Source organism: Anguilla rostrata, chromosome 19 (assembly GCF_018555375.3).
Source record: "Anguilla rostrata isolate EN2019 chromosome 19, ASM1855537v3, whole genome shotgun sequence".
NCBI lineage: Eukaryota > Metazoa > Chordata > Actinopteri > Anguilliformes > Anguillidae > Anguilla > Anguilla rostrata.
Genome location: NC_057951.1, coordinates 8,804,781 through 8,829,584, shown reverse-complemented (window position 1 = coordinate 8,829,584; position 24,804 = coordinate 8,804,781). Strand labels below are relative to the sequence as shown.

At 48.5% G+C, this 24,804-nt stretch overlaps 2 protein-coding genes across 2 annotated transcripts in view; both read left to right on the top strand.

The window, feature by feature from the left end:
* The window catches only part of LOC135245980 (C-Jun-amino-terminal kinase-interacting protein 2-like), a 40,718-nt gene extending 30,134 nt beyond the window's left edge, over positions 1-10,584 (top strand). Inside the window, exons 6-12 of the mRNA XM_064319440.1 lie at positions 630-705; positions 3,807-3,979; positions 4,112-4,221; positions 4,602-4,724; positions 5,315-5,385; positions 5,757-5,855; positions 6,798-10,584. Coding sequence (XP_064175510.1) covers positions 630-705; positions 3,807-3,979; positions 4,112-4,221; positions 4,602-4,724; positions 5,315-5,385; positions 5,757-5,855; positions 6,798-6,870 — 725 coding nt within the window. The 3' untranslated portion in view covers positions 6,871-10,584. The remainder of the gene's footprint in view (positions 1-629; positions 706-3,806; positions 3,980-4,111; positions 4,222-4,601; positions 4,725-5,314; positions 5,386-5,756; positions 5,856-6,797) is intronic.
* A 1,598-nt stretch (positions 10,585-12,182) lies between these two features.
* fbxo18 (F-box DNA helicase 1) lies at positions 12,183-24,730 on the top strand. Its single transcript, XM_064319535.1, has 22 exons — positions 12,183-12,580; positions 12,840-12,995; positions 13,542-14,137; positions 14,240-14,270; positions 14,635-14,788; positions 15,238-15,373; positions 15,754-15,944; positions 16,203-16,277; positions 16,369-16,457; positions 16,756-16,924; positions 17,149-17,368; positions 17,518-17,605; positions 17,848-17,934; positions 18,311-18,447; positions 19,399-19,495; positions 19,704-19,870; positions 20,255-20,330; positions 20,719-20,922; positions 21,744-21,875; positions 23,561-23,676; positions 23,931-24,065; positions 24,311-24,730. Exons 1-22 carry the CDS (start codon positions 12,562-12,564, stop codon positions 24,476-24,478), a joined length of 3,243 nt encoding a protein of 1,080 aa, XP_064175605.1. The 5' UTR covers positions 12,183-12,561; the 3' UTR covers positions 24,479-24,730.
* Positions 24,731-24,804: the final 74 nt, after the last annotated feature.

Genomic DNA, 24,804 nt, shown 5'->3' with positions numbered 1-24,804 from the left:
AGGCTGTTCTGTTTGTATCTGCCGATAGCATCTCGTTAGCGTAGATGAGGAAATTACTGGGTGTCAGAGCATTGCTTGGTGGTTTAACTGGGAGAAGACTGCCCTCGCTAATTAAGATCTGCTTCAGAGGCCCCGTGTAATTAAATTGTATTTAATTTACGTAATTTCAGCTTGGAGAATAGAAGCGATGCAAATCAGACTGGCTGGTATTCAAAGACAGGGAACTTGTTTTGTTTGCTTAGTTTCTGTGTCTTTACTGGGTGCTTCTATTTGCTAGCAATTGCATGCATAAAAATACATCAACAAAAAAAAAATCATTAAAGCTAAGGATTTCTGCATATCAGATTCTTGATTTTGGAGCCAGATTAAACTATTACACTGACCCAATTAAGAGACTGTATTCTAAAATGTTCTGAAATTTTGAGATTTTGCTTTATAAAAGGCAGTGAAGCTCCTTGAGCAGTATGGGTGAGATTTGTCATTAGAAATTAACACGTTTAAAAAGTGCTGATATCGCTGTCTATCACCGTCACTAATTGCGTGTGGATTTTATTTCCAACGTTTTGTTTTGGGTGCCATGCCCCGCCGGTCTGCGCCGGGTGTGACGGCCATTTTGTTTTGTCGCGCAGGTACGGACTCGTTCGGCCTTTTCTCCTGCACGGTGGAGGGGGAGGAGAGAGAGCAGACGCACAGGGCGGTGTTCAGGTCAGTCGGCCCCTCCCAGCGAACCGCTCCCTTTCGCGGCCGTCCCTTTCGGCCATTTTAAAAAAGAATGAGCTTCCATATGAACCCCGCAGTCTTAATCCGCTGCCGTCAGATCTGACAGGTCTGCACTGCACTGGGTGGCACAAGGCAGGGCTGACGGACCTGATGGCTGTGACTGAATGTGATTAGCCTGAGAGCGACTGAGCCTCAGAAGACCATGGAGAGCCGGCTGGGTCTGACAGACGAAAAATGCAGCCGTTCAGAATGAAAATGACTTGGTGGTTTGCGAGGGAAGTAAGTAAGGGAAAGCAGTTATTGAACAGACCCTCAAGGCTCATTTGTCTTGCGCAAGGTAAGTCCATTACTGTAGCAGCTTTCTTTTGTATATTGACGTCCTACTGAGGTGTACTAATTGCATCTGAAACATCCATTGTTTGCGTGAAGTCCATTACAGGTTAACTGTACTCTGAATGTGTCCCTCAGAATGGGAATATTCTGCGCAACTATATGTTATAAAGGAATAACTCTGTGTCCGGGTTTTTTACCCAGGGATGTTCTTAGTCCCTGTAGGTTTGAACAAACAGTGGGTTTGAGACCGAATGTGTTCATTTGGCTGAGTGGCTTTTGTTCTTCTGGGTCCAATCAGAATTCATCTGGAGGTCAGGGATCAGGGCGGGGCAGTTCCTGTCCTGGAGGGCTGCTGTGTCAGCACGTTACTGTTTCCTCAGACTACCCTGTCTCACTTGTCTAATTAGCTCCACACACCAGTGCCAGCTCTCTCCTATATTAGACCACCGTCTAAACATTTCATAAGTGAACACTGTCTTCAATTGTCATTCATTAACTAAGCGACAAATGTTCCTAAAACAACAAGGTAGTAGAAATAAATGGACAGCTTACATAATGAATTTATTTTAATCTATTTAGGGATAAAACCGTTAGTAAGTAAATAATAAATTAATTATAATTAAATGCTTGGTGATTCATTTTACTGAAACCCAGAAGCAGATACGGCCCCGCCCACTCTGTGATGTGAATATTGTGCAGATAGGAAGTGGGTTCTGCTGCCTCTGCCAGCTGTAATGGGCGTGGCCTGACCGCCTCAGTATGACAGCGCTGCAGGACAGCAGCGCTCGGCGGGCGACGCATGAAAAATGCATGAGGCGGGGGGGACCCTGTCTCCCAGCACTGAGCATGCTCAGTCCCACCGCTTCCAGCGAAGCCTCGCCTGCGATAATGAGGCGTTCTGCAGACAGCGGTGCGGCGCGAAGCCAGAATCACCTCAAGGCCGAGTTCGACCAATCACGAGGGGGGGGATTAATCCGCGGGGTGGACCAATGAGCTCGCACTGCGGACGAGAGAGGCAGAACGAGGGCAGGGGATACGCTTGGGCAGCAGGCCAATCGTGCGCTTCGCAAGAGCGAGAGACATTACAGGAAACACTTTACCCCGAGCTCACATAATTAGTGGAAGCCCATGTCTTATCATTTGGATCATCCTGGGGTTTTTTTTCGGTTTTTTTTTTTTGGGCGGGGGTGAGTGTGCTGCCCGGGCGCAGGCACCGAGGCAGCAGGCGTTCTGCAGACAGCAGTGTCCCTGTTGCCGGCGGAGACAGGGCAAGGGCTGCTGGGAAATTAGAAAGGCTAGACCACCTGTCTCCTCATTACATTTGCTGTGTTTTTGCTCCAAATGTGCTCTTCTCTAGTCTGTGGGGAGGGGGGAGGGGAGAGTACTTGGTGGGGCCGGTTGCTCAGGTATAACGAGAGACCTCATTGGTCGGGGGTTCAGGTTTCACAGTCTCTCGAGGGTGAGGGGGTGCCCGGTGCAGGTGAGGGGGTACCTGCACGCTCTCAGGGGCAATAGAGTCGCAGCGGGAGCGCTTTGTGCGGTTCTGTTAGCCCCCACCGTATAACAGCCCCGACCGCCAGAAAAATCCACTTCATCTGCGACCAAAAAGGGCCTCTGTGACCCCCCCCACCCCCCCCGACGTCTCAGGATGTGACACGAGCATTAAAGATTGAAAGGGCTGATGATACAGAAGATGGATGGAGAGGTAAAAGCAGGCGAGTGGTCTGTGATGAACTGCTCTCTTTTGTCTTGCTAATGTTGTCACGGAGACAGTGACGGATAGCCCCGGAGGTATTTTGAGCCGCGGGTCGCGCGCGTGTGTATGCGTGCGTGTGTACACGGGCATACACACACGCGCGCGCTCGCATGCACAGGGATACAGTGTAAGACATCGCTAATGGCCAAAGAAAATACGGTGAGTTGGATATCAAAAGTGACAGTAACCAAGTCTGACTGTAAGCATATAAAGTAGAACTGAACAAATAGACGGGGCAGCAGAAGATCACTTAAGTGCCGGGTGATTTAGGAACGTGGGTCACATATATGAAGGCTAATGCCATAAGCCTTTGAGATGCCTGACCTGAGCATATTGCAACACGTGCGGTAAACGTAAAAATCAATCATGTGGAATTAAAATGAAACTGGTATATCGGATATGAAGGATTCATCAGCCTCCACCCCCCCCATGCAGCCATTAGAAAAGTCCTAAGTGCACTAATGGGGCTTTGTGCTGTTATCGGGGGTGATGGGTAGGAGCTTGTCTGTGGGTTTATGTGGCTTTGTGTGCTGTTTGGCATTTACTACACTGTGATGGCTGTATTACTTTTGCTGCTTGCATTGTGACGTGTATTCAGTAGATTCCAACCACTGGAGATCTGCTGTCGTACAGGTTTTCATTTCAACCCTGATTTGGCACACCTGACTCTACTGATTTAGCAGCTCTACAAGAGCTCTAGCTGCTGAATGAGGTGTGGCTTTGTTAGGGTTGGAGAGAAAGCCCACAGGACGGTAGATCTGCAGGAACAGGGTCGGGATTTCACCGGCCTATTCAGTGTTGAGGGAACGCAGCTTTGTGACGCAGCAACGGTTTCCGTGAAACAGATGAGAAAGCACGACTAGACAGATCTAATCAGGTGTTTAGAGTGCTGTTGAACTATATGCCCGAGCGAGCGTAGCGTTGCCAGGGCAACGCCGGCATTCCCAGGCGAGCGCGAGCGTGCCGGCTGATCCCGGTCCCGTGCCGCCCGCTCCAGGTTCATCCCTCGGCACGCGGACGAGCTGGAGCTGGACGTGGACGACCCGCTGTTCGTGGAGGAGGAGGAGGATGACTACTGGTACCGCGGCTACAACATGCGCACGGGCGAGAGGGGCATCTTCCCCGCCTACTACGCCCACGAGGTCGTCGGGCAGGCCAGAGAGATGATTGGTAAGAACTCAGGAGTACCAGATCGCCATTGGCTGCTCTATACCCACTGTGGGCTTTTTTACGTGCAGACTCATTTTCTTATTATGTATTTTGTTAAGATGTTGTAAGGCGAGGATGACTGTGGTATTGCAGGGATGAAGAGGAACACAGTCTGGATGGAAAGCTTCGGTGTTCAGTTTCTCGGCTCGGTGGAAGTGCCCTATCACCAAGGCAACGGGATCCTTTGTGCTGCTATGCAGAAGGTATGGACACGCCCACCTCTGTGGGGAGGACAGCTATATATTTATACAGACACACCAATCCACGATCTGCACACACATACACACACACACATACACACACCAATCCACCACCTGCACACACACACACAAACACATACACACACCAATCCACCATCTGCACACACACACACACACACACATACACACACCAATCCACCATCTGCACACACACACACACACCAATTCACCATCTTCACCCACACACACACAAACACACACACACACACACACCAATTCACCATTTTCACACACACACACACACACAGCATATTCACACACACATCAGCCCTCCGTGTTCACACACTCACCGGCGTGCCTGGTCCGCGCGCGTGTGCTCGTAGATCGCGGTGTCGCGGAAGCAGACGGTGCACCTGCGCCCCGCCGCGCTGTGCGACCTGGAGGTCAGCCCGCAGGGCGTCAAGCTGGTCATGAGCCTGGAGGACGAGTTCGGAGCCGCCGACGAGGTGAGCGGGAGGGGGCGGGGCCTCCTCGCGCGTGTCATGGCGGGCGCGTCGCGATCGTGCTCGGCAGTGAACAAATTAGCTGGCATACTGGCTGTAAATGTGCGTTTTTTTTATCATCACACTGGGAGCTGCGCGAAACTCTCCTTGTGTTTGCTTTAAATGAATTGCGTCAGCTATCTTGTTTCTCCTTATGACATCTAGTGGCTTATCCATTTCAATGGACTTAATGTGACTTGATCCTTTTTTACACTGTTGTAGGTCATAGAGCAGCAAACTCGCCTATAATGTAATGTAAAAATAATGAAGCCCCCTATAGCTGTTTTCCATACCCTGTTCTCTTTCAAAGCTGTGATTAGATTTATTTCATTTGTAGGTCATAGCACACAACACGCTAAGTACCAGTTAGCTAAAGCCACTGGTAGTTTCTTGGCTTTCTGCTGGCAGAGCTTCTGACAAATCCTTTGTTTTGACAAGTCCTTTCTTTCGCTTGCTCACCTTATGTTTCTGTTATGACAGTTAGGTTATGACTCTGCATTTCACTGTGAGCTGATTGGTTCAGAAGAGCACTGAACCTTCCTGTATGCGCTCAGTTTGACAGGTGCAGTCACTTCTTCCAGATGAAGAACATCTCCTTCTGCGGGTGCCATCCGAAGAACAACTGGTGAGCGCGCTCAGTGAGAGCCATCTTCCCCCATACCGTCTCTGCAGTGAGAGCTGTCCCATGCTCATCTGCGTCGGAAAGACTCATTCAGTTATTCGTTTTAGAGTTTTATCTTGGAAGCTTTCTTATGTGTTTTACTGACGTTCTCTTAATATAAAGTCATGATTGGAACTGTCATCTGGACAGTTGGCAGAAATGAATTGAATTAAACGGAAATGAGCGTGTAGTGCATTCAGGATGTTTGCTTTTCTGTGTCTTCGAAATGAATTTTTTATGAGAATGTATAACCTTGGTACTAGGTAACGCTTGTCCTTTTGTGTGTTTATGTGAAGGATTATGTTGTAGTTTTAATCTGCTTTCTCCTCCTCCAGCTACTTTGGGTTCATCACCAAGCACCCGATGCTGAACCGTTTCGCCTGTCACGTGTTCGTATCCCAGGATTCCATGCGGCGCGTGGCAGAGTGCGTGGGGTAGGTCGATCTGTGCCCGTCTCAGCCTTGCTCCAGTTGATCAGACGCTTTCAGACATATTGGATCTGAATTATTGATGCCAAAATTTTCATTTTCAGCAGGGATGATTCAGTTCAAGCCCTTCAGTAGGGAAGAGTGATCATCATTTTAATATTAATATTAATACCAGGAGAGTATGTCCCCATTAGCAACTCAATAATGAGAAAAATGTGTAGACGCTGGCTTGGTCAGAGCCGAGCTAACATTCTAATGCTGATGTAACAATCACTACTGGTAACAGAGTTCTGGAACACTGGCTTAAAATTTTTGAGGAAAAAAAAAGACATTCTGATAAATCTACTCTTCGAGGGGTTAAATGATATCACATGCACATATTGAGTCCAGTGTGCAGGGAAAATGAAATTTTTTATTTTAATGCTTCATATTTTTCTGGTAGAGATGGACCAGCGTATGTTGCTGTTTGCTGTTAGAGGAATATGATTGAACCGCATAATGTTTCCACTACACCCCGAAATCTATTCTTTGCGTGTGATCCCTCCCTCTGGATTTTGTTGATGATGAGCCATGTTGGGTTATTAGCACCGCAAGCAATAAGTATTCATTCCCCCCAAGCTTGCTGCAGGGAACTTTAGCTTTTTATTATAAAATTTGGTTTAAAAAAATCCATATTATGCATTTTGAGAGGACAAGGTCAAATCAAGCCTTCCTTGTGTCAGTGTAAATTAATACTCTGCAAAGCTTCAGCACTCCTCTTCCGACTCCTCCCTCTACTCTCCCTTTTCTACACTCTCCTCCTCTTCCCTCGCCTTTCTCCTGTCTCCCCTTCCCTCCCCCGTACCTCCTTCTCTCTCCCTCTCTCCTCCTGTCCCCCCTCTTACCCTCCCTCTCCCTCTCTCTCCCTACACCCTCTCTTTAACACCGTGTGTTTTTATCTTGTTTCAGACGGGCTTTCCAAGAGTATTATCAGGAGCACCTGGAGTACGCCTGTCCCACGGAGGACATCTACCTGGAGTAGGGGGACCGAGGAGGGGGGGAGGACCCCGCCCCCCCCCAAACCGGCCGTCCCTCCTGCGATTGCGTACGTTCTTCCACGCTCCTCCTGGGGACTCTGGCCGGCTGTCCCGCCCTGTGAAATACTTTCTTTCCCAACTGAGACTCTCTCTCTCTCATCTGAGACTTCTCCATTTTCCCACCCTTTCCTTCTCCTCTCTGTCTGGGGGCTCCTCAGACGGAATGCCTGTTCCTTCGGCTTCTTTTTTCTACAAGATGGCTTGGAATGTGACTGGGGAATGTGTACAAGGAGCTGTTTTTGTTTTTTTTGTTTTTTAAAGAGGAACTTGATTCTCTTGGTTTTAAACGTGGAAGAAAGTAATGACAGCATACAACACGTTTGACACCCATGCATGGCTATAAGGGTAACTTGCACGCACTCTCAGTCACACACATGCACACACACACACACGCAAACACACGAAGAACATAATACAAGAAACAAAGATATGTGATTCATAAGGACTATGGGTTTGGAAAAGGATTTGTATATTTAGTGGATTTACAGAGCATTACTAATGTTGGTGGAGTGTGTACATATGAATTTTCCAAGCAAAATGGCTGTTTTAACTCTGCCGAGACCGACGTCTGGCTGAAGTGGATTACGAGTCCAGCTCTCCCAAATCAATAAAAATGACTGAACGATCCTGGGAATTCTGGGAATGGGGTGGGATCCGGAAAATGGGGTAGACTCCTGGGAATGGGATGGGCAGTGTGCTCCACGGACTTCCCGATGTAAACCCTGTACATGTACAGGCAGGGCAGAACGGAGACAGCTGACACGGTAATGAAAGTAGCATCCGAAGTGATTGTTGCACAGACCGATGGATGCAGTGGATGACAGTTTGTCAGTCTACCTACGCTTAGTGCTAGACACAGTGGCAATGAGGGTCCAGCAGTTTAACTCCAGGTAGGAACACACTCCTGTCACAGCCCCTTTCAAAGACAAAACACAGCTGTGCAAAAGCACAGCACTTGTAAGTGCGGGTTAGGGGTATAACTGCAAGTGTTGATGGTTCTCTGATAATTTCTCTCTGAATTCTCTAGACAGTGCTGTTGAAGCAGGGTTTGGGCGTGGAGCTGGGGGGTCCGTTTTGACCCCCCACCCCCCCCCACCCCCAAGAAGTAAGGCCTTTGCGCTCTCCTGTTCAATGTCATTTTGGATAATGGAATATCCCTAGTGTATAAATCAACCCTTTCCATTGACAGGGAAATATGTCAGTCTAAAAAAAATTTTTGAAAATGGCTTAACTTTTACTCAGTCTTATGTTTTACAGAATCTCATTTATGGCAAATTCTGCCAATTACTATTGGTGGACATATACATAAAATAGTTAAATCAACACCCTCAGTACCAGCATAGCCACGAGTCATATGAACACAGGGAAAAGAGTGAAATCATGTAGATAACTGTATGATAAACATCCCTGCCATTTTTACTACATCACTTCTTCCGGGCCATCGATGCTCTTTCCTGGCCAGGTGCATTCTGGGACATCCCTGTCCTGTTCCTCAGCTGTTTCTGTGTAAAGAGAGGGGTGCATTTTTAGGTGGCGTGACTTCATCCTTGTCATAATGTGGCTTCAGTGTAGATTCTGTACTGCATGTTGTAACGTGGGGAAAAAAATAATAATTATGAAGAGACTTTTAAAAGACTTTGATCGTAGTAAGGGCAAGAGGCTCTCCTCCGTTTGAATAAATGAATAAATATCCTACACTCTTTCAATATTCTTCTATATTGTTGAGCAGTTTCGATATCTGTAGCTGCATCATAACCCCTGGTAGAACGGGTTGGTCTTCTCTTTGAAAAGCCCCAGGTTGCTATGACGATGTGATCGAGGGTAAATGAAGAGAGAGAGAGGTTGGCTGACCACTCCCAGAAGGCTGCGATGCCACATAAACCGTTCCTGACAATTACTCCCTACTTACAGCAGGGGTCAGTGTTGCATGACCCTGAAAAACTATAAGGCAACAGAAGAAGAGTTGTATTTTACATAATTATATATATATATATATATATATACTTAAGTAAAATAATACTCATGGAGATAAAAGTTTCCTACGTATAAAAAAATGTGTCTGAGTTTTATTATATTAGAAGTGGTCATGGAATAATAGTATAGAATTGCCCCTGATGGAAGCAGAGCAGGTAAATTCTCAATTTATATAACTCTCAAGGTCCAGAATTCAGAGACACGTCCGTAAAAAATGTGTAAATGTGAATCGTTGGTGTGCAGTTCTAAGAAAAAGCAGAGGAAAGTTCTTTAAAGTGTCAGAGGGATAATTCCCTTATGTGGTAACATGGCAGTGTGGAGGAGCCCATTGGAGGAAATCATACACTTTACGTTTACATTACGGCAGTTAATCTTTCCATCTGTCTCCACAGCGCATTGCTGATGCGCGTGGTGACCCCCCCCCCAACCCTCCAAATGAGACCAATTGAATTACCCGAGCCCAGAATTTACAGGCTTCAAACTTCGGCTTTAGGACCCAGATTCAGTGTGATGACATCATGAACATAAACACAGTGAAGGCTGCCTTTAACCAATCACAGACTTGGACAACAGAAATATACTGTATTAGGTATTATGTGGTGCCCAGGTGCTCCCACCATTCCTCTGTGAAATAGCCTAGCAGATTTAACACCGCATTCAAAGGTACACTGAAAGAGCCTGTGGGAAAGAAGCATCAATATCAGCATTGCTCATAAGCGTAAGATTTTGATGTCATTTCCATGGTAACCAGTAGTTATGCATGGAAGTTCATTTATGAACAAGATATTAATGGTGTGGGTAGGGTGGGGTGGGGTGGGGTGGGGGGTAGTGGATTGGTGATGGTGGCAAGAACAAAAATATTTACTGTTGTAAGTTAGATCATTGTAACTGATTAGAAAGTCTACATGCTTTTGCCGTGTCGTTTATGTTCAGTATGTTATTGAAATTCAAATGTAAAAATACAACTTAAAAATGACTACAGTCATTGGAAAAATATTACGAAAGGATGTACATATTTATTTACTTTTTATTTTATTTTAAGTCACCCTTGTTTTGTGTCCATCTTTTGCGCTGTCATTCCAGCAGGGGGCAGCAGTCGGTGCGGTGATGTCTCTTGCGCGTGATATTGCGTTCTCAACTGCGAGCGTAAAATTTTAACATTTTGAGCATTTGCGCATGTCAAACAAGACACCCACTCTTCCAGCTCCGCTGCAGTAGACGACCATAACAGAGCGGGGTGGAAAACGGACGTATTTCAAGCAGGAAGTGTACAGACTTACCTTTCATAAAGAAACCTATTGCATCTTGCCAATATACTCTGTACAAAATAAAAATGTATCTCTCTGCTTTGTACTCCTGCAGACATGCTCCCAGCTTCTCTTTTTGATACAGGAGAGGTGTTCAGCAATCCCTGGTCTTGACTATGGCTACTTTTAACCCCACATCTTTCGCAGTAGGAACAGAGCCTCCTGTGGATCCTTTAGCCCGTATTTATCAATTAAAGTGTAACTTTGAACACATCAGTGTGTGATCAACTATCTTGTATCTTTAAAATAAGGACTTGTCAAAAAACAAAAACAAAACTAACTAACAAACAAACAAACAAAAAAAAAACGGACAAAAAGTTTATTCACACTGCCTTGTCATGGATCTGGTCTTATGAATAAAATATATGCTTGATGTGAGTTGTGTCTCGTCTTTTTGTGCTTATTTTTGTGCTGATGCATCACACCCCAAACTTCCTGCGGTTCAAAAAATGTGCATCTAACTGCTGGTTCAAAATTGCAATTCCACAATTTACCGCTGACCCAGTTCGTTAAACGTTGCAAAAAAAAAAAAAAAAGGTTGTATTGCTCAATATTTGTGAGATTATTTGCAAATGAATCCTGCGCGCTTTGCTTTTCGTTTGGAGATTCGTTCTGATGGGAGTCACAGACACGTTTCCTGGGAGAAGTTGCTGTGCGGTCGTGAGACGGGGATGTCTCAGCCATGACCGCCCGGCGGGTTTTTGTCTGCACGGCCTCGCCCTTGAGAAAGAACTACAGAGAAAATAAGCACCCGGACACAGGGATTGCATTGTCATTTTTCCAAAGTTACTTTTATGGTCCCTAATTGAAAGTGTCGCCATGGCAATAAAAATTTTTTAAAAGCATGTCATTCGACCACTGTGTATGTTCTTAGAACACTCACCTGGATGAACCCTGATTTCTAACATGAATGCTGTTAAATTTGTAATCGCTAATTAAATTCCTCTTCCTTAACATTCCTAATATGCTGGATGGATGTTAGGCCAGCGTCTCGTGACATTTGCTAGGTTGTGTTAAATACATATTCAAGTAATATGTAATAATGATATGATAAAAATGCGAAACCCAAGAGTTTTATTCTTTAAAATTGGGGTTTGCGGATTGGTTGCCAGCCCAAGCCTGAATAAGATGTCTCTCTCTTGTCAACCCCGTCTAGATGGCTAGAGTTAGTTGAACCCCCTCCAATGGCTGTACTGTACTTGTGGGCAGCGGTTCCTGGGTGCTGGTGACCCCCGGTGGAAGAGCAAGGCACCAAACCAAACATTGTAAGGCACAGGTTTTCAGGTTTGATCCTGGGGACCCACTGTTCATGCTCGTTTTTATTTTTAGTAAAGAGCAATTAATTGCTTTTTTAATTATTCAACAATGATTTACCTAATTAATATCACATTATGTCAGAAATTACCATGTGGACGACGTGGGAGCAACACAGGCCAACTGCCAAATGGGTGGCTTTGCTTCACAGGGTAGCCAGATTTGTAATCCCCAAAATGCAAACAAGGGTGGATGTGCAGCCTTAAACCCCAGCCTAAATTCCTAACAAATTCCAAAAATTTGTTACCTGACACTCATCTGACTTTAGATATTAGTGGATATCCAGGGAAACCTGTTCCTGTTCTCTTTTATTAGAGTTAATATCCACTAATTTCTCTGCCTATTTTCTGCTGGCCCACAGACTATTGCCAAATTTGACAGTAACAAATTTGGTTGATGAAATTCATTAATGGAGATTAATTTATGTGTTCAATAATCAAATCATGTTATAATTGCAGGATTGAATGTGCAGATGTCTTTTGTGTGTTTTTTTAATACAACAATTACAAATACAAAATAATCAGTTTTAACGTTTATTGTGAATTTACCGCTCTTGGCGTTACCAGAAATAGTTCCTTATTTTGTCTTTTATCGTGGATAGCTGAGTGGTAGCTTGTATGTCTATGGTAGCTTCAACCTGTTTTTCTATCGTAATTCTTTATTGGTCAGTCTGCTGTGACATCATTACAATGCGACGCGAAACATAATGGCTTTGTTTGGCTAGTTTGTTTTTCTTAGACGTGAGTTAGTTTAGTTAGCAAGTTAGGCCAACCTCGGTATCTCCCCAGCCTCAAAATATATTGCATGAGAAGAAATAGCCAGCTTTAGAAATTTTCGTGTTTGTTGACTGGGTCCGTAGCCGAGCTGTGCATGTTTAGCTTACTTGGTTCATTGGGATGCCGTGGCAGTATTTCTGTTAACGTTAGCTAACAGTTAATGTAAGTTGCATTTATATATGCGTTTTAATATGTATTGGGACGGTCTAAATGTTCAGATGATTTGAGTTCTGCAATTCGCCGCAAGCCCCGCGAAATAACGACAATGGAAATGGCAGCTAAAGGTACAGTTAGCTTTGCAGAATTTGCTCTTTTCGATTCGCAGAGCTGATAATGCTGTGTTTGTATGTGGTGGGTCTTTAAGTCATGCACTGCACTGTGTTTTGAACTGTGCATTATCTGAGTTCTTCCTACCACTGTATTAGTTTAGGCGAATTCATTAGGCTTTACTGACGTGACCACTATTAATTTAAATGTGCAACTTTACAAAAAGCACGTCATGTAAAATGCGATAACTCCAGTTCCCTGCGCTTCTGGTTACAGGTAAGGCCAAGCGGAGGCACCTGTGTGCCGGAGAATGTTCTGAGCTGGGGCAGAATTTGGGGGGTCCTCTGGTGCAACCCTTCGGTGCAGCCCGCAGAAGTCTGGACCCCAGCCGTGGCCTCTACCCCAGGAGCCCCTCTAAAAGAGGCCGGAAAGGTACTGCCACAATGGGAATTTAGAAGGAGGGGGCCAGGGGGGTTGTTTTGAATCGGAGCTTGGAAGTCACACGCTCACACAAAGTCTAGTTGTTACTAGTTGTAGGGTAGCACATGGAATACACAGCAGCTTTTCAAGTTCAATGTGAAGAATAGAGGTCCCGCTTTATACCTGTTACTTTTGATTGATGTATTAGCCTAAGTGTGAAGTGTGTTTCTTATTAGGTCTTGCATAGTTTGCACTATTGTAACTGTAACCCTCAGCATATGGTCTTAGGCCACTATTATCTGTGGTACCATACATGAACTCCATTGACTCAGGGATTCTTGGTGAATCTTCAGGGTTCTTTGGCTCTGAATGCCCAGTGCTTTCTCCCAGGGTAAAGTTATTTTCAGGGCAGAGTCAGATCCTGGATGCATACAACTTGTGAAGCTTTTCTAGTCTGTCCCAAAATGCCAGTTGTCCTTCTCCTCCCCTTTCATCCCATTCTATCCTTCTTCTCTCTCTCTCTCTCTCTCGCTCTCTATCTCTCTCTCTCTCTTTCAGGTGTGGAGAACAGCTCGCCGCAGAAGCCCATTACCCAGTTCTTCCCTGTGAAGGGCATCCTCAGCACCAGTCCCCAGAAAGCCGTGAAGGAGGAGGAGCCAAACAGAGAGGCGGAGCTCCAGGAGGCCGACGACGACCCGTTTGCGGGCCTGACTGAGAGCATGTTCATGGACGATGAGGAACTGGCCGTAAAGCAGGAGGAGTTTCCAGGCCCTTTTTCTGTGAAGCAGGAGGGGATGCCAGGCTCATTTTCTGTGAAGCAGGAGGAGTTGCCAGGCCCTTTTTCTGTGAAGCAGGAGTTTCCAGGCTCATTTTCCATGGAAGTGAGGCAAGGTGGGACTGCCGGTTGCAGTAGCTGGGACTACCAACCCCCTCCGAACCCCGCTGGGCCGGTCTGCGTGAAGGTGGAAAAGGAGGATGACGATGAGTACCCAGTGGACCCCCTCCCCGACGCCCACTACGGCCTCCTGGGCAGCCGCGGCGGGTGGGCGGAGCCACAGGGGCAGCTGGGAGACCTGCCCGAGGAGATCCTGGGTGCTGTCGTTCCGGACCTGTCAGGCACTCGGCCTGGTGCGCTGGAGGACATGCGCACCGTGGTACTCAAGGGCGGCTGAAGGCGACAGTCGCTCGTAGCGTCCACGTCCCAGCGTGATCCAGGTAATGTCGCTGTGTCTGGCAGTTCTTTATGCGACTCCCAGCCTGACGTGTGCCGCTGGTCATATGGCGGAGGTGAGAGCGCGGTGTCAAAACTAGCTTCTGCCTGTCCAGTAAGCGCGTACTGTCTTAAACATGACCAGGCCTTTTCAAGGCCCTACTGGACATGAGACCGTCTTGCCTAATGTTTATGTTTTAAGGGGCGGTGAGAGCAGGAAGTGCACAAGTCAATTCCTGGAGACCTGCTGGGTGTGATGCTTAATGTCCCAACCAGCTACTCTGGCTTCTTTTTTAAAGACTGTGCTAGTGTGGGACCCATGGGCCGTATTCTGAGTCATGGTTTACCAGTTGAACCGATTGTCATATTGTGATGCATCCTGTGCTTCTGTAAATGCAGCCGCAACGATGTCTGAATCAGCGTTTCGTCGTCTGAAATAAGCTTGCTTCTCGCTGCCTCTGCAGTTTGTGCCCTGGAAGAAGCTGTACTATCAGTACCAGAGGGAAGAGCCGTCTGCAGTGCAGTTCGTTGACTCCATCCTGGAGGACAACTGCATCACTGCCCGAGAAGAGCTGTGCATTCTCAACATGGTCAAGTGAGTCTCAGCGCGCCTGCGCAGGAAAGGCTGCGCAGACGCAACTGTTTGTTTTAGGGAAACCATGAATAGACTGCAAATACAGTTGGCAAACCACTGTCTTCAGCAACCAAAAGTCTTTATCTGCTTTTTTGTAATGAACAGGGAAGGTACTCTTATGGTAGTTCTTATTTCCGGACATTTTAGTTTAGCGCTTTTGAGTTAACACGGCTTTGCCTGGGATTTATAGTCACAAACTGTACCTTCTGCCATTCTCAAAGCTCTATTACCGATTTACACCTTTTGCCATGAAGCACAGCTTTTACCAATCAGCTGATGTACAGATCACTAGCACGCGTCCCCGTTGGACAGGAGAAACGAGGTTCCCTCTGAGCGCAGGCGTGTGCGTGTCTCTGTCTCACCTGTGCTCGGGGGCCTCCCTCCTCACTGCTGTGTCGCCGTGGTTGCAGGTACGTGTCCCAGTTTAAGCACAGCCGCACGGTGCAGCCCGAGGAGGTCCTGCGCTGCGTCAGGGAGCATCCGCTCTTCCCCGCGGTGCACGCCTGCCTGAAGCACCGCCTCCCGGAGCTGCCCGAGATCCAGGGGGTGAGTGAAGCCTCCGAAAGGGCTGTGTCCTTAATGGCTATATATATATCCCTGCATCACTGTATGTATCTCTAGAGGGATGTATATGTCATTGCATCGCAGTATGTATCTAAAGGGCTATAGTAATGTAGATATGGCAAGTCGAAGTCATGGAGTTGTGCTGATTTCCCCAAACTTTGTTAGCCCATATCTCCCTCAATAAATGATTTTGCGAAAAGTCGTTTTGATTCCAGGGGTTTCTTATAAGATCGAATAAGCACGCCGAATCTCATTGCTCATAACTGCAATTCACTATCCGTGCCGCTGTTTGATTGATTGCTTCGCGTTGGCCTTGAATGCTTGATTGATCGGTAGGGTCTTATTGAATGGTTGGTGTGCAGGGTCCGAACCCGTGGTCTGCCATGGCGCTGATACTGATCCTGGCAAACGGGGTGAAGGACGTTCAGGATCTGGTGATCCGGCTGAGGAGGTCGGGCTGCCTGCAGTCCCCGGGGGGCGTATCGGAGTACCTCTGCTGCGTAGCCGTGCTGCTACTGGCCATGCGGAGACACGGCATCAAGATGAGCAGCCGGTGAGGCCTGGGATCAGAGGGGGGAGGGGCCTGTGGCATAGGGGTGGGGCCTGAGCCAGAAGGGTGGGGCCTGGGACAGAGGGGAGGGACCTGAGGCAGAGGGGGGAGGGGCCTGATGCTGAGGGGTGGAGCCTGAGCCAGAAGGGTGGGGCCTTTATGACCAGGCTGTCGGTGGCAGCATGGCAGACCCTCCCAATGCGATCGCTTCACGTTAGGTCATCGTCGCTGCGGCCTGTTCACGTGATATTTTCTCTCCAGGTGCCACTACAACGTCTTTTACGTCCTGCACCTGATGGAGAATGCCCCTCGTCCTGCAGTGGCTGCACAGAGCGGGTGAGCTCACCTAGCCCCACAGCCCTTTTTTAGTCTGTTAAAATGGATGTGATTACCCTTAACCTGTGCGTTTATTATTTTTTTTTTTCAGTTTGGCCATCCAGGTGACGCACGAACAGCAGCAGATACTCAATCATGACATCCAGCCTGGCCAGATAGTCAAGGTCATGGCCTTCGCAGGTGAGTCTGACACACACCGGCCTGTCTCACCGCCGCACATGGCAAAAACTTGTGCGTTTCTGCGTCACGTAGAGATACAAGACATCTGTGTTGTCGGAGGGAAATGACAGGCAGTTATACGGCTCACTGTAATACGAGCTCGGCTGACGGTCGCAGTTCCAGTCAGGGTGCGGATCCAAGTCAGAGGGAGCTCTTATTTGAAGCCCCCGCTCGTTCCTGGCAGCGGGTGAGAGAGGCAGACCCGAGCTGTCGCACCGCGTGGAAACGCCCCCTTCTTTTCCTCTGGCTCCCCCCTCAGGCACGGGGAAGACGTCCACGCTGGTGCAGTACGCCCAGCAGAGGCCGCACCTCCGCTTCCTGTACGTGGCCTTCAACAAGTCCACCGCAACGGAGGCCCGGGGCCGCTTCTCTAGGAACGTGGACTGCAGGACGGTCCACTCTATGGCCTTTGCAGCCATCGGAAAGCGGTACGTGATCCTCCTATTGGAATCGGCTGTTCTTCTTTTAGTCGATGGCACACATGCCTGTGTGTGACTTGCAGTCCAGAACTGGCCAGCAGACGGCACTGTGTCCAATGAAATCACTCTCATTCAGGGCCTGTACTCAGAAAGCATATCAGTAGGGAGAAATGGAGTGAGGCGGTCTATAGGCTCTGCGGTTAAACGGGCCTTTGTGTGTCTCTCCCTTGCAGTTACCAGAATCTGAAGAAGCTTTCCTCCAACCTTCGGCCCTTCTGTGTGGCTTGGGTGCTTCCCAAAGGCATGGGCGGCTTCGTCAACGCCAAGGTGGTCACCCAGACCATCGGGGCCTTCTTCGCCTCCGCCGACCGGCACATCACCGTCGACCACGTCCCTCAGGAGTACAAGAACACCAACGGGCAGATGAAGAGGCCGGACCACACGGAGAAGCAGGTACAGCCTCCCCCCCGCCCCAGTGAAGCTGGAGCATGCCGTTTGAGCTTGACCCTGATTGGGCAATCCAAGTTGGGGAGTAAAGGGGGGAGAGGCTTTTAAAATCTTGAATTAAAAAAAACACTCCTCTCTCTCTCTCTCTGATGCAGGCATTTGTGTATGAAGCCCAGAAGATATGGGATAGAATGACCGAGTTAACAAAGACAAAGGAAACTGCGTATCACATGACCCATGATGGTAAGTGCTGGGGGCAAAAGGCGAATATTCAGTCATACTTTAAGTTTCGTATATGGGCCCTCTTGGTACTTCACTCTCCATCTGTTTCTCTATACCTCAGTTTATCTATTGCCCCTATAGGTTACCTCAAACGGTGTCTGTGCCCCTATAGATTATTTCAAACTATGTCTGTGCCCCTATAGGTTACCTCAAACTGTGTATGTGCCCCTATTGGTTACCTCAAACTGTGTCTGTCCCTATAGGTTACCTCAAACTCTGGCAGCTACAGAACCCGCGTCTCTACAACTATGATGCCATTTTCATTGATGAGGCCCAGGACTGCACACCAGGTGCAGACCACCTGTCCTATCAGCTCTTACCTGCACATCTACTGACCACTTCACCTGTGATTCATCCCACTTCAGCTCATACCTGACCATGATCGTTATTGGCTTAATAGAAACGTTGCAGTTGATAACAGTCATAACTGAAGCGGATATCTGGGTTAATGAGTTACTGTTCAAATAGGCTGTCTGAATGTCTCTCTGATGTCACATGTTTTCTCTGGGTTAATGTATTACTTATGTTGCCATTCAGCCAATTGGAATTCAGTTGTCACTACTCTGCTGTTGTGCTTGATAGCGTGGGTGTGTTTGTGGTGGGAGCACAGGCTAGGCTGTGTCCCGGAGGAGGGCGTTTGGGTGACTCAAAGTAATGTCTCTCCAGCGGTCATGGACATCCTGCTACACCAGAGCTGTGGAAAGATCCTGGTGGGAGATCCTCACCAGCAGATTTACACCTTCAGAGGGGCTGTCAATGCCCTGCAGGAGGCATCCCACACTCACCTGTACTATCTCACCCAGGTACAGCCCCATACACTCACCTGTACTATCTCACCCAGGTACAGCCCCATACACTCACCTGTACTATCTCACCCAGGTACAGCCCCACACACTCACCTGTACTATCTCACCCAGGTACAGCCCCACACACTCACCTGTACTATCTCACCCAGGTACAGCCCCATACACTCACCTGTACTATCTCACCCAGGTACAGCCCCATACACTCACCTGTACTATCTCACCCAGGTACAGCCCCACACACTCACCTGTACTATCTCACCCAGGTACAGCCCCACACACTCACCTGTACTATCTCACCCAGGTACAGCCCCACACACTCACCTGTACTATCTCACCCAGGTACAGCCCCATACACTCACCTGTACTATCTCACCCAGGTACAGCCCCACACACTCACCTGTACTATCTCACCCAGGTACAGCCCCATACACTCACCTGTACTATCTCACCCAGGTACAGCCCCATACACTCACCTGTACTATCTCACCCAGGTACAGCCCCACACTCACCTGTACTATCTCACCCAGGTACAGCCCCACACACTCACCTGTACTATCTCACCCAGGTACAGCCCCACACACTCACCTGTACTATCTCACCCAGGTACAGCCCCACACACTCACCTGTACTATCTCACCCAGGTACAGCCCCACACACTCACCTGTACTATCTCACCCAGGTACAGCCCCACACACTCACCTGTACTATCTCACCCAGGTACAGCCCCACACACTCACCTGTACTATCTCACCCAGGTACACCGTACCACTGTTACTCGCACCTGTAAGTCACTCATGTTTACATTTAAAGATTATACAGTAACAGTGACATGATTTAAAGGGTACGCGTTTTGTTTGTTTTTACAGTATTACCTGTAAGGTGTAAGTGCTTCAGTGTTTTTCACAGAGTATGTGTTGTTGTGCTAAATAATACAATGTTTATTTTAAGAGCTTCAGATTTGGCTCTGAAATCTCCTACATTGGAGCTACGATTCTGTGGTTTTTCAAAGGAGTGACGAAGATGCTGGTTGGTGGGAGTCAGGAAGGTAACTGAAACTGAATTGAGTGTGTATGTATTTGTGTAACGTGTGTGCAATGTGTAACTGTGTGTGTAACTGCATATTTGTGTAACGTGTGTGCAACAGCGTGTATGTATTTGTGTAACTGTGTGTGTGTATTTGTGTAACGTGTGTAATGTGTGTGTAACTGTGCCTATTTGTGTAACGTGTGTGTTACTGCGCGTGTGTGTGGCAGGCAGTGTGAGAGGAGAGGAGGACCCCAGCGAGGCGCTGGGACAGGGGCAGGCCCGGGCACACAGGGAGGGAACGGTCGCCATCCTCTCCCGCTGCAACGTGACCGTGTTCGACCAGGCCGTCAGGCTCACCTCCCCCACCAGCCCCCCGAAAATCCACATCGTGGGCGTGAGTGTGCCTGCATCGCCGTGCCGACGTGCCTGAGCTGGGCACTCGGCTCTAAGCAGCCCCCACCGTGCCGCCCCAGCACAGCGTTCACTAGCAGGAGCGCCTGAACATCAAAGGGAGACATTCTCAGGGAAAATATATCAGCGCAGATAATGCACATCATTACGGTCTATTACAGAATCGATACAGGACATTACCAGACTAATACAAGAAATCACGGAACAAATGTAGAGGATAAAGATGGGTGCATGGGAGGACACACAGATGGGAAATTAATTTTTTGGTTTTGGACGGTTTCCTGCTTCCCCCCCTCCGTGCTGCCAGAGATTCCCGACTCTTTAACACTACCGTTACGTCATCCGCCTGTGTTTATGTGCCTTTCAGGGCGTGGAGAATTTCGGACTGAAGAAGATCTTGGACATCTGGGTGCTGATGCAGCCGGAGAGCGACCGGATACAGAGTAAGGCCTCCGTTGTCTATGGCAACGCCAGCCCAGTGCTGCGGCGTGCGCCCGCCGGCTGCGGTCACCTTGAACAGCCGCTGCAGAGTTTCTTTTAAAAACCAGGAAGCCTCGTTTCACACGGGTACACCTGGAGGCATCAGTCACTCTACAAAAGCTGCTCCGGGACGCTTTAACCCTTTTGAGAGTTTTTTTTTCTTTTTTTTTTCCAATGTTTTTTTTTGTTTCCCCCAAAAATCCTAAGTCAGTGTTCTAGAACTCGCTTGCCTTAAGTTACCGGTAGAGGCTGTTACATCGGCATTAGAACGTTCAGTTAACAAGCAGTCTATTCGCGCGTTTGTGGTCCTGCACCTTAAAGGGTTAGCGTGTGTGTTTTTTCGGGGAACAGAGAACCTGAGCATCGGAGACTACTTCATCAGGAGGTTCTGCAGCCAGAGCCTGGGCGGCTACGCCGGGCTGAAGAGGTACGCCTGCAACACCGAGGACCGCGAGCTGGAGGCCAAGCTGGCCGTGGTGGAGAAGTACGGCCACCGCATCCCTGAGCTGGTGGACCGCATATGCAGCTGCTCTGTGAGCACCCCACACTCCGCAGGTCAGATGTGTGTGTGTGATACACACCCCACACTCCGCAGGTCAGATGTGTGTGTGTGATATACACCCCACACTCCGCAGGTCAGATACGTGTGTGTGATACACACCCCACACTCCGCAGGTCAGATATGTGTGTGTGATATACACCCCACACTCCGCAGGTCAGATATGTGTGTGTGATATACACCCCACACTCCGCAGGTCAGATGTGTGTGTGTGATATACACCCCACACTCCGCAGGTCAGATGTGTGTGTGTGATATACACCCCACACTCCGCAGGTCAGATATGTGTGTGTGATATACACCCCACACTCTCCACAGGTCAGATATGCGTGTGATATACACCCCACACTCCGCAGGTCAGATATGTGTGTGTGATATACACCCCACACTCCGCAGGTCAGATATGTGTGTGTGATATACACCCCACACTCCGCAGGTTAGATATGTGTGTGTGATATACACCCCACACTCCGCAGGTCAGATATGTGTGATACACACCCCACACACTCCGCAGGTCAGATATGTGTGTGATACACACCCCACACTCCGCAGGTTAGATATGTGTGTGATATACACCCCACACTCCGCAGGTCAGATGTGTGTGTGTGATATACACCCCACACTCCACAGGTCAGATGTGTGTGTGATGCACATCGCACACACTCCACAGGTCAGATGTGTGTGTGGTATACACCCCACGCAGCACGGGTCCGAGAGATTGGTCGGCAGAGGCCGTTTTCACAAAATGTCTGTACAAATATTTGAAGCTTGTACGTTTTTTTGGTAGGTTTTGTCAGTTACCTCTCTTCCGTTCCAGATTACGTTTTGGGCACCGTGCACAAGGCCAAAGGGCAGGAGTTTGACACGGTCTTCATCACCGACGACTTTGCCAAAGTGCACTGCGCCGGACACACCCGTCAGAGACTGTTCGGCACTGCCAGAAGGGAAGGTGAGGAGAGGAGTGCACTGCTACATGGGGCTAACACCTGTGAGAGGGGTTTACTGCTGAACACTGCTACATGGGGCTAACACCTGTGAGAGGGGTTTACTGCTGAACACTGCTACATGGGGCTAACACCTGTGAGAGGGTTATGCTGAACACTGCTACATGGGGCTAACACCTGTGAGAGGGGTTTACTGCTGAACACTGCTACATGGGGCTAACACCTGTGAGAGAGGGGTTTACTGCTGAACACTGCTACATGGGGCTAACACCTGTGAGAGGGTTTTGCTGAACACTGCTACATGGGGCTAACACCTGTGAGAGGGTTTACTGCTGAACACTGCTACATGGGGCTAACACCTGTGAGAGGGTTTACTGCTGAACACTGCTACATGGGGCTAACACCTGTGAGAGGGTTTACTGCTGAACACTGCTACATGGGGCTAACACCTGTGGAGAGGGGTTTACTGCTGAACACTGCTACATGGGCTAAACCTGTGAGAGGGTTTACTACTGAACACTGCTACATGGGGCTAACACCTGTGAGAGGGGTTTACTGCTGAACACTGCTACATGTGGCTAACACCTGTGAGAGGGTTTACTGCTGAACACTGCTACATGGGGCTAACACCTGTGAGAGGGGTTTACTGCTGAACACTGCTACATGGGCTAACACCTGTGAGAGGGTTTACTGCTGAACACTGCTACATGGGCTAACACCTGTGAGAGAGGTTTACTGCTGAACACTGCTACATGGGGCTAACACCTGTGAGAGGGTTTACTGCTGAACACTGCTACATGGGGCTAACACCTGTGAGAGGGGTTTACTGCTGAACACTGCTACATGGGGCTAACCTGTGAGAGAGGTTTACTGCTGAACCTGCTACATGGGGCTAACACCTGTGAGAGGGTTTACTGCTGAACACTGCTACATGGGGCTAACACCTGTGAGAGGGGTTTACTGCTGAACACTGCTACATGGGGCTAACACCTGTGAGAGAGGTTTACTGCTGAACACTGCTACATGGGGCTAACACCTGTGAGAGAGGGGTTTACTGCTGAACACTGCTACATGGGGCTAACACCTGTGAGAGGGGTTTACTGCTGAACACTGCTACATGGGGCTAACACCTGTGAGAGGGGTTTACTGCTGAACACTGCTACATGGGTCTAACACCTGTGAGAGGGGTTTACTGCTGAACACTGCTACATGGGGCTAACACCTGTGAGAGGGGTTTACTGCTGAACACTGCTACATGGGGCTAACACCTGTGAGAGGGGTTTACTGCTGAACACTGCTACATGGGGCTAACACCTGTGAGAGGGGTTTACTGCTGAACACTGCTACATGGGGCTAACACCTGTGAGAGAGGGGTTTACTGCTGAACACTGCTACATGGGGCTAACACCTGTGAGAGGGGTTTACTGCTGAACACTGCTACATGGGGCTAACACCTGTGAGAGGGGTTTACTGCTGAACACTGCTACATGGGGCTAACACCTGTGAGAGGGGTTTACTGCTGAACACTGCTACATGGGGCTAACACCTGTGAGAGGGGTTTACTGCTGAACACTGCTACATGGGGCTAACACCTGTGAGAGGGGTTTACTGCTGAACACTGCTACATGGGGCCTATGTTATGGGGCTTCTCCAGTTCTGAGGCTTTATATTTGAAAACTGCCGTGCGCAGATGGATCCATTAACGTCCCAGAAGACGAGTGGAACCTGCTGTATGTGGCTGTGACCCGCGCCAAGAAGAAACTGGTGATCACCAAAACCATCGGGAACATCCTGACCATGGCCAAGGTGAGCAAGAGTCCTGAGTCGCGCGACCACACGCGAGTGACCTTTGTCCGTCGTCTTGCGAGTGAACGATAAGCATGCCACGCGGCTTGTTTCCCTTGTGAGGACCGTGTCCCGGTGCGCCCTTGGTTTCTGCGCGGCAGGATGTTTGGTTTGGGGGGACCATACGGACCATTCGGGCGGGTCCCTTGACTTGGCGTCTGCTTCCTGCTTCCTGTTTCAGCGGTCTCTCCCCACTCTTCCTTTGCCTCCCGCAGGAGTACTTCCTGCGGCCCGTGCTGACCAGCACGCTGCTCGGAGACGGGCAGCCGCCCTGCTGCTCCGTGCAGGAGTGTCATAACCGCATCCTGGAGGACTCCGCCCTCACCATGTGCAAGGTCCCCATCAGATACGTGAGTCGGACCCAGCGAAAGAAAGTATTCGATCAGAGGCTGGTGAGGTGCATGCGTGTGAGCGAGCAAAAGTCACATTTTGTGTGTGTGTGTGTGTGTTTTCTGTGTGCGCGAGCATGTTTTGTGTATGTGTGTGTGGCTGACTGTGTGTAATGTGAGGTGTGTATGTTTGTTTTGTGTGTGTGTGTGTGAGTGAGTGCATAGGAGACTGTCTAACGCAGTGTGTGTGTGTGTGTGTGTTGCAGAGTGACTCTGCAGAGGCGGGAGGGCCTTTGTGTGTGACCTGCGTGGAGCAGCGCGTGGGTCACATGGCCTACCTGATCGCCTCACCTGAGCAGGTGAAGGCCACGCCCTACACACTGGAGAGGGTGGAATTCCCCATCAACGTTGCCATGTTAATGGCACTGTTCTGAGCTTACCTGTACAGGTAATGATGGCCTTCTCGGAGTTGCCAATAAGAATAACCCTGGTGACAGCTAGCTTTATTTTAAATATGTGTACATACATTGTATTTTTAATTTTAAAAATGTTGAAATTTTTTAAAAAATACTCAAAATCCCTACGAACATATTTTTTTCTAAACTATGAAAAAAAAAAAAACTTGTGTTGCTGAGATTTATATTCAAAGTTTGTGATTTATAATAACAGAACTAAGGGTCTTTGCACATTGCTTCTTTTTTTTCTTGTGTCTTTTCATGTGTGAAATAGTTTGCATCTTTTCTGATGAGGCTTTATTATA

Excerpts from the sequence above, each read along its gene's own strand:
- fbxo18 (XM_064319535.1), top strand. Across the intron at positions 14,271-14,634 it reads CCGCTGGTCATATGGCGGAG|CTTGCTTCTCGCTGCCTCTG; the intron begins GTGAGAGCGCGG and ends GTCTGAAATAAG. Across the intron at positions 17,369-17,517 it reads CGGACCACACGGAGAAGCAG|GCATTTGTGTATGAAGCCCA; the intron begins GTACAGCCTCCC and ends TCTCTGATGCAG.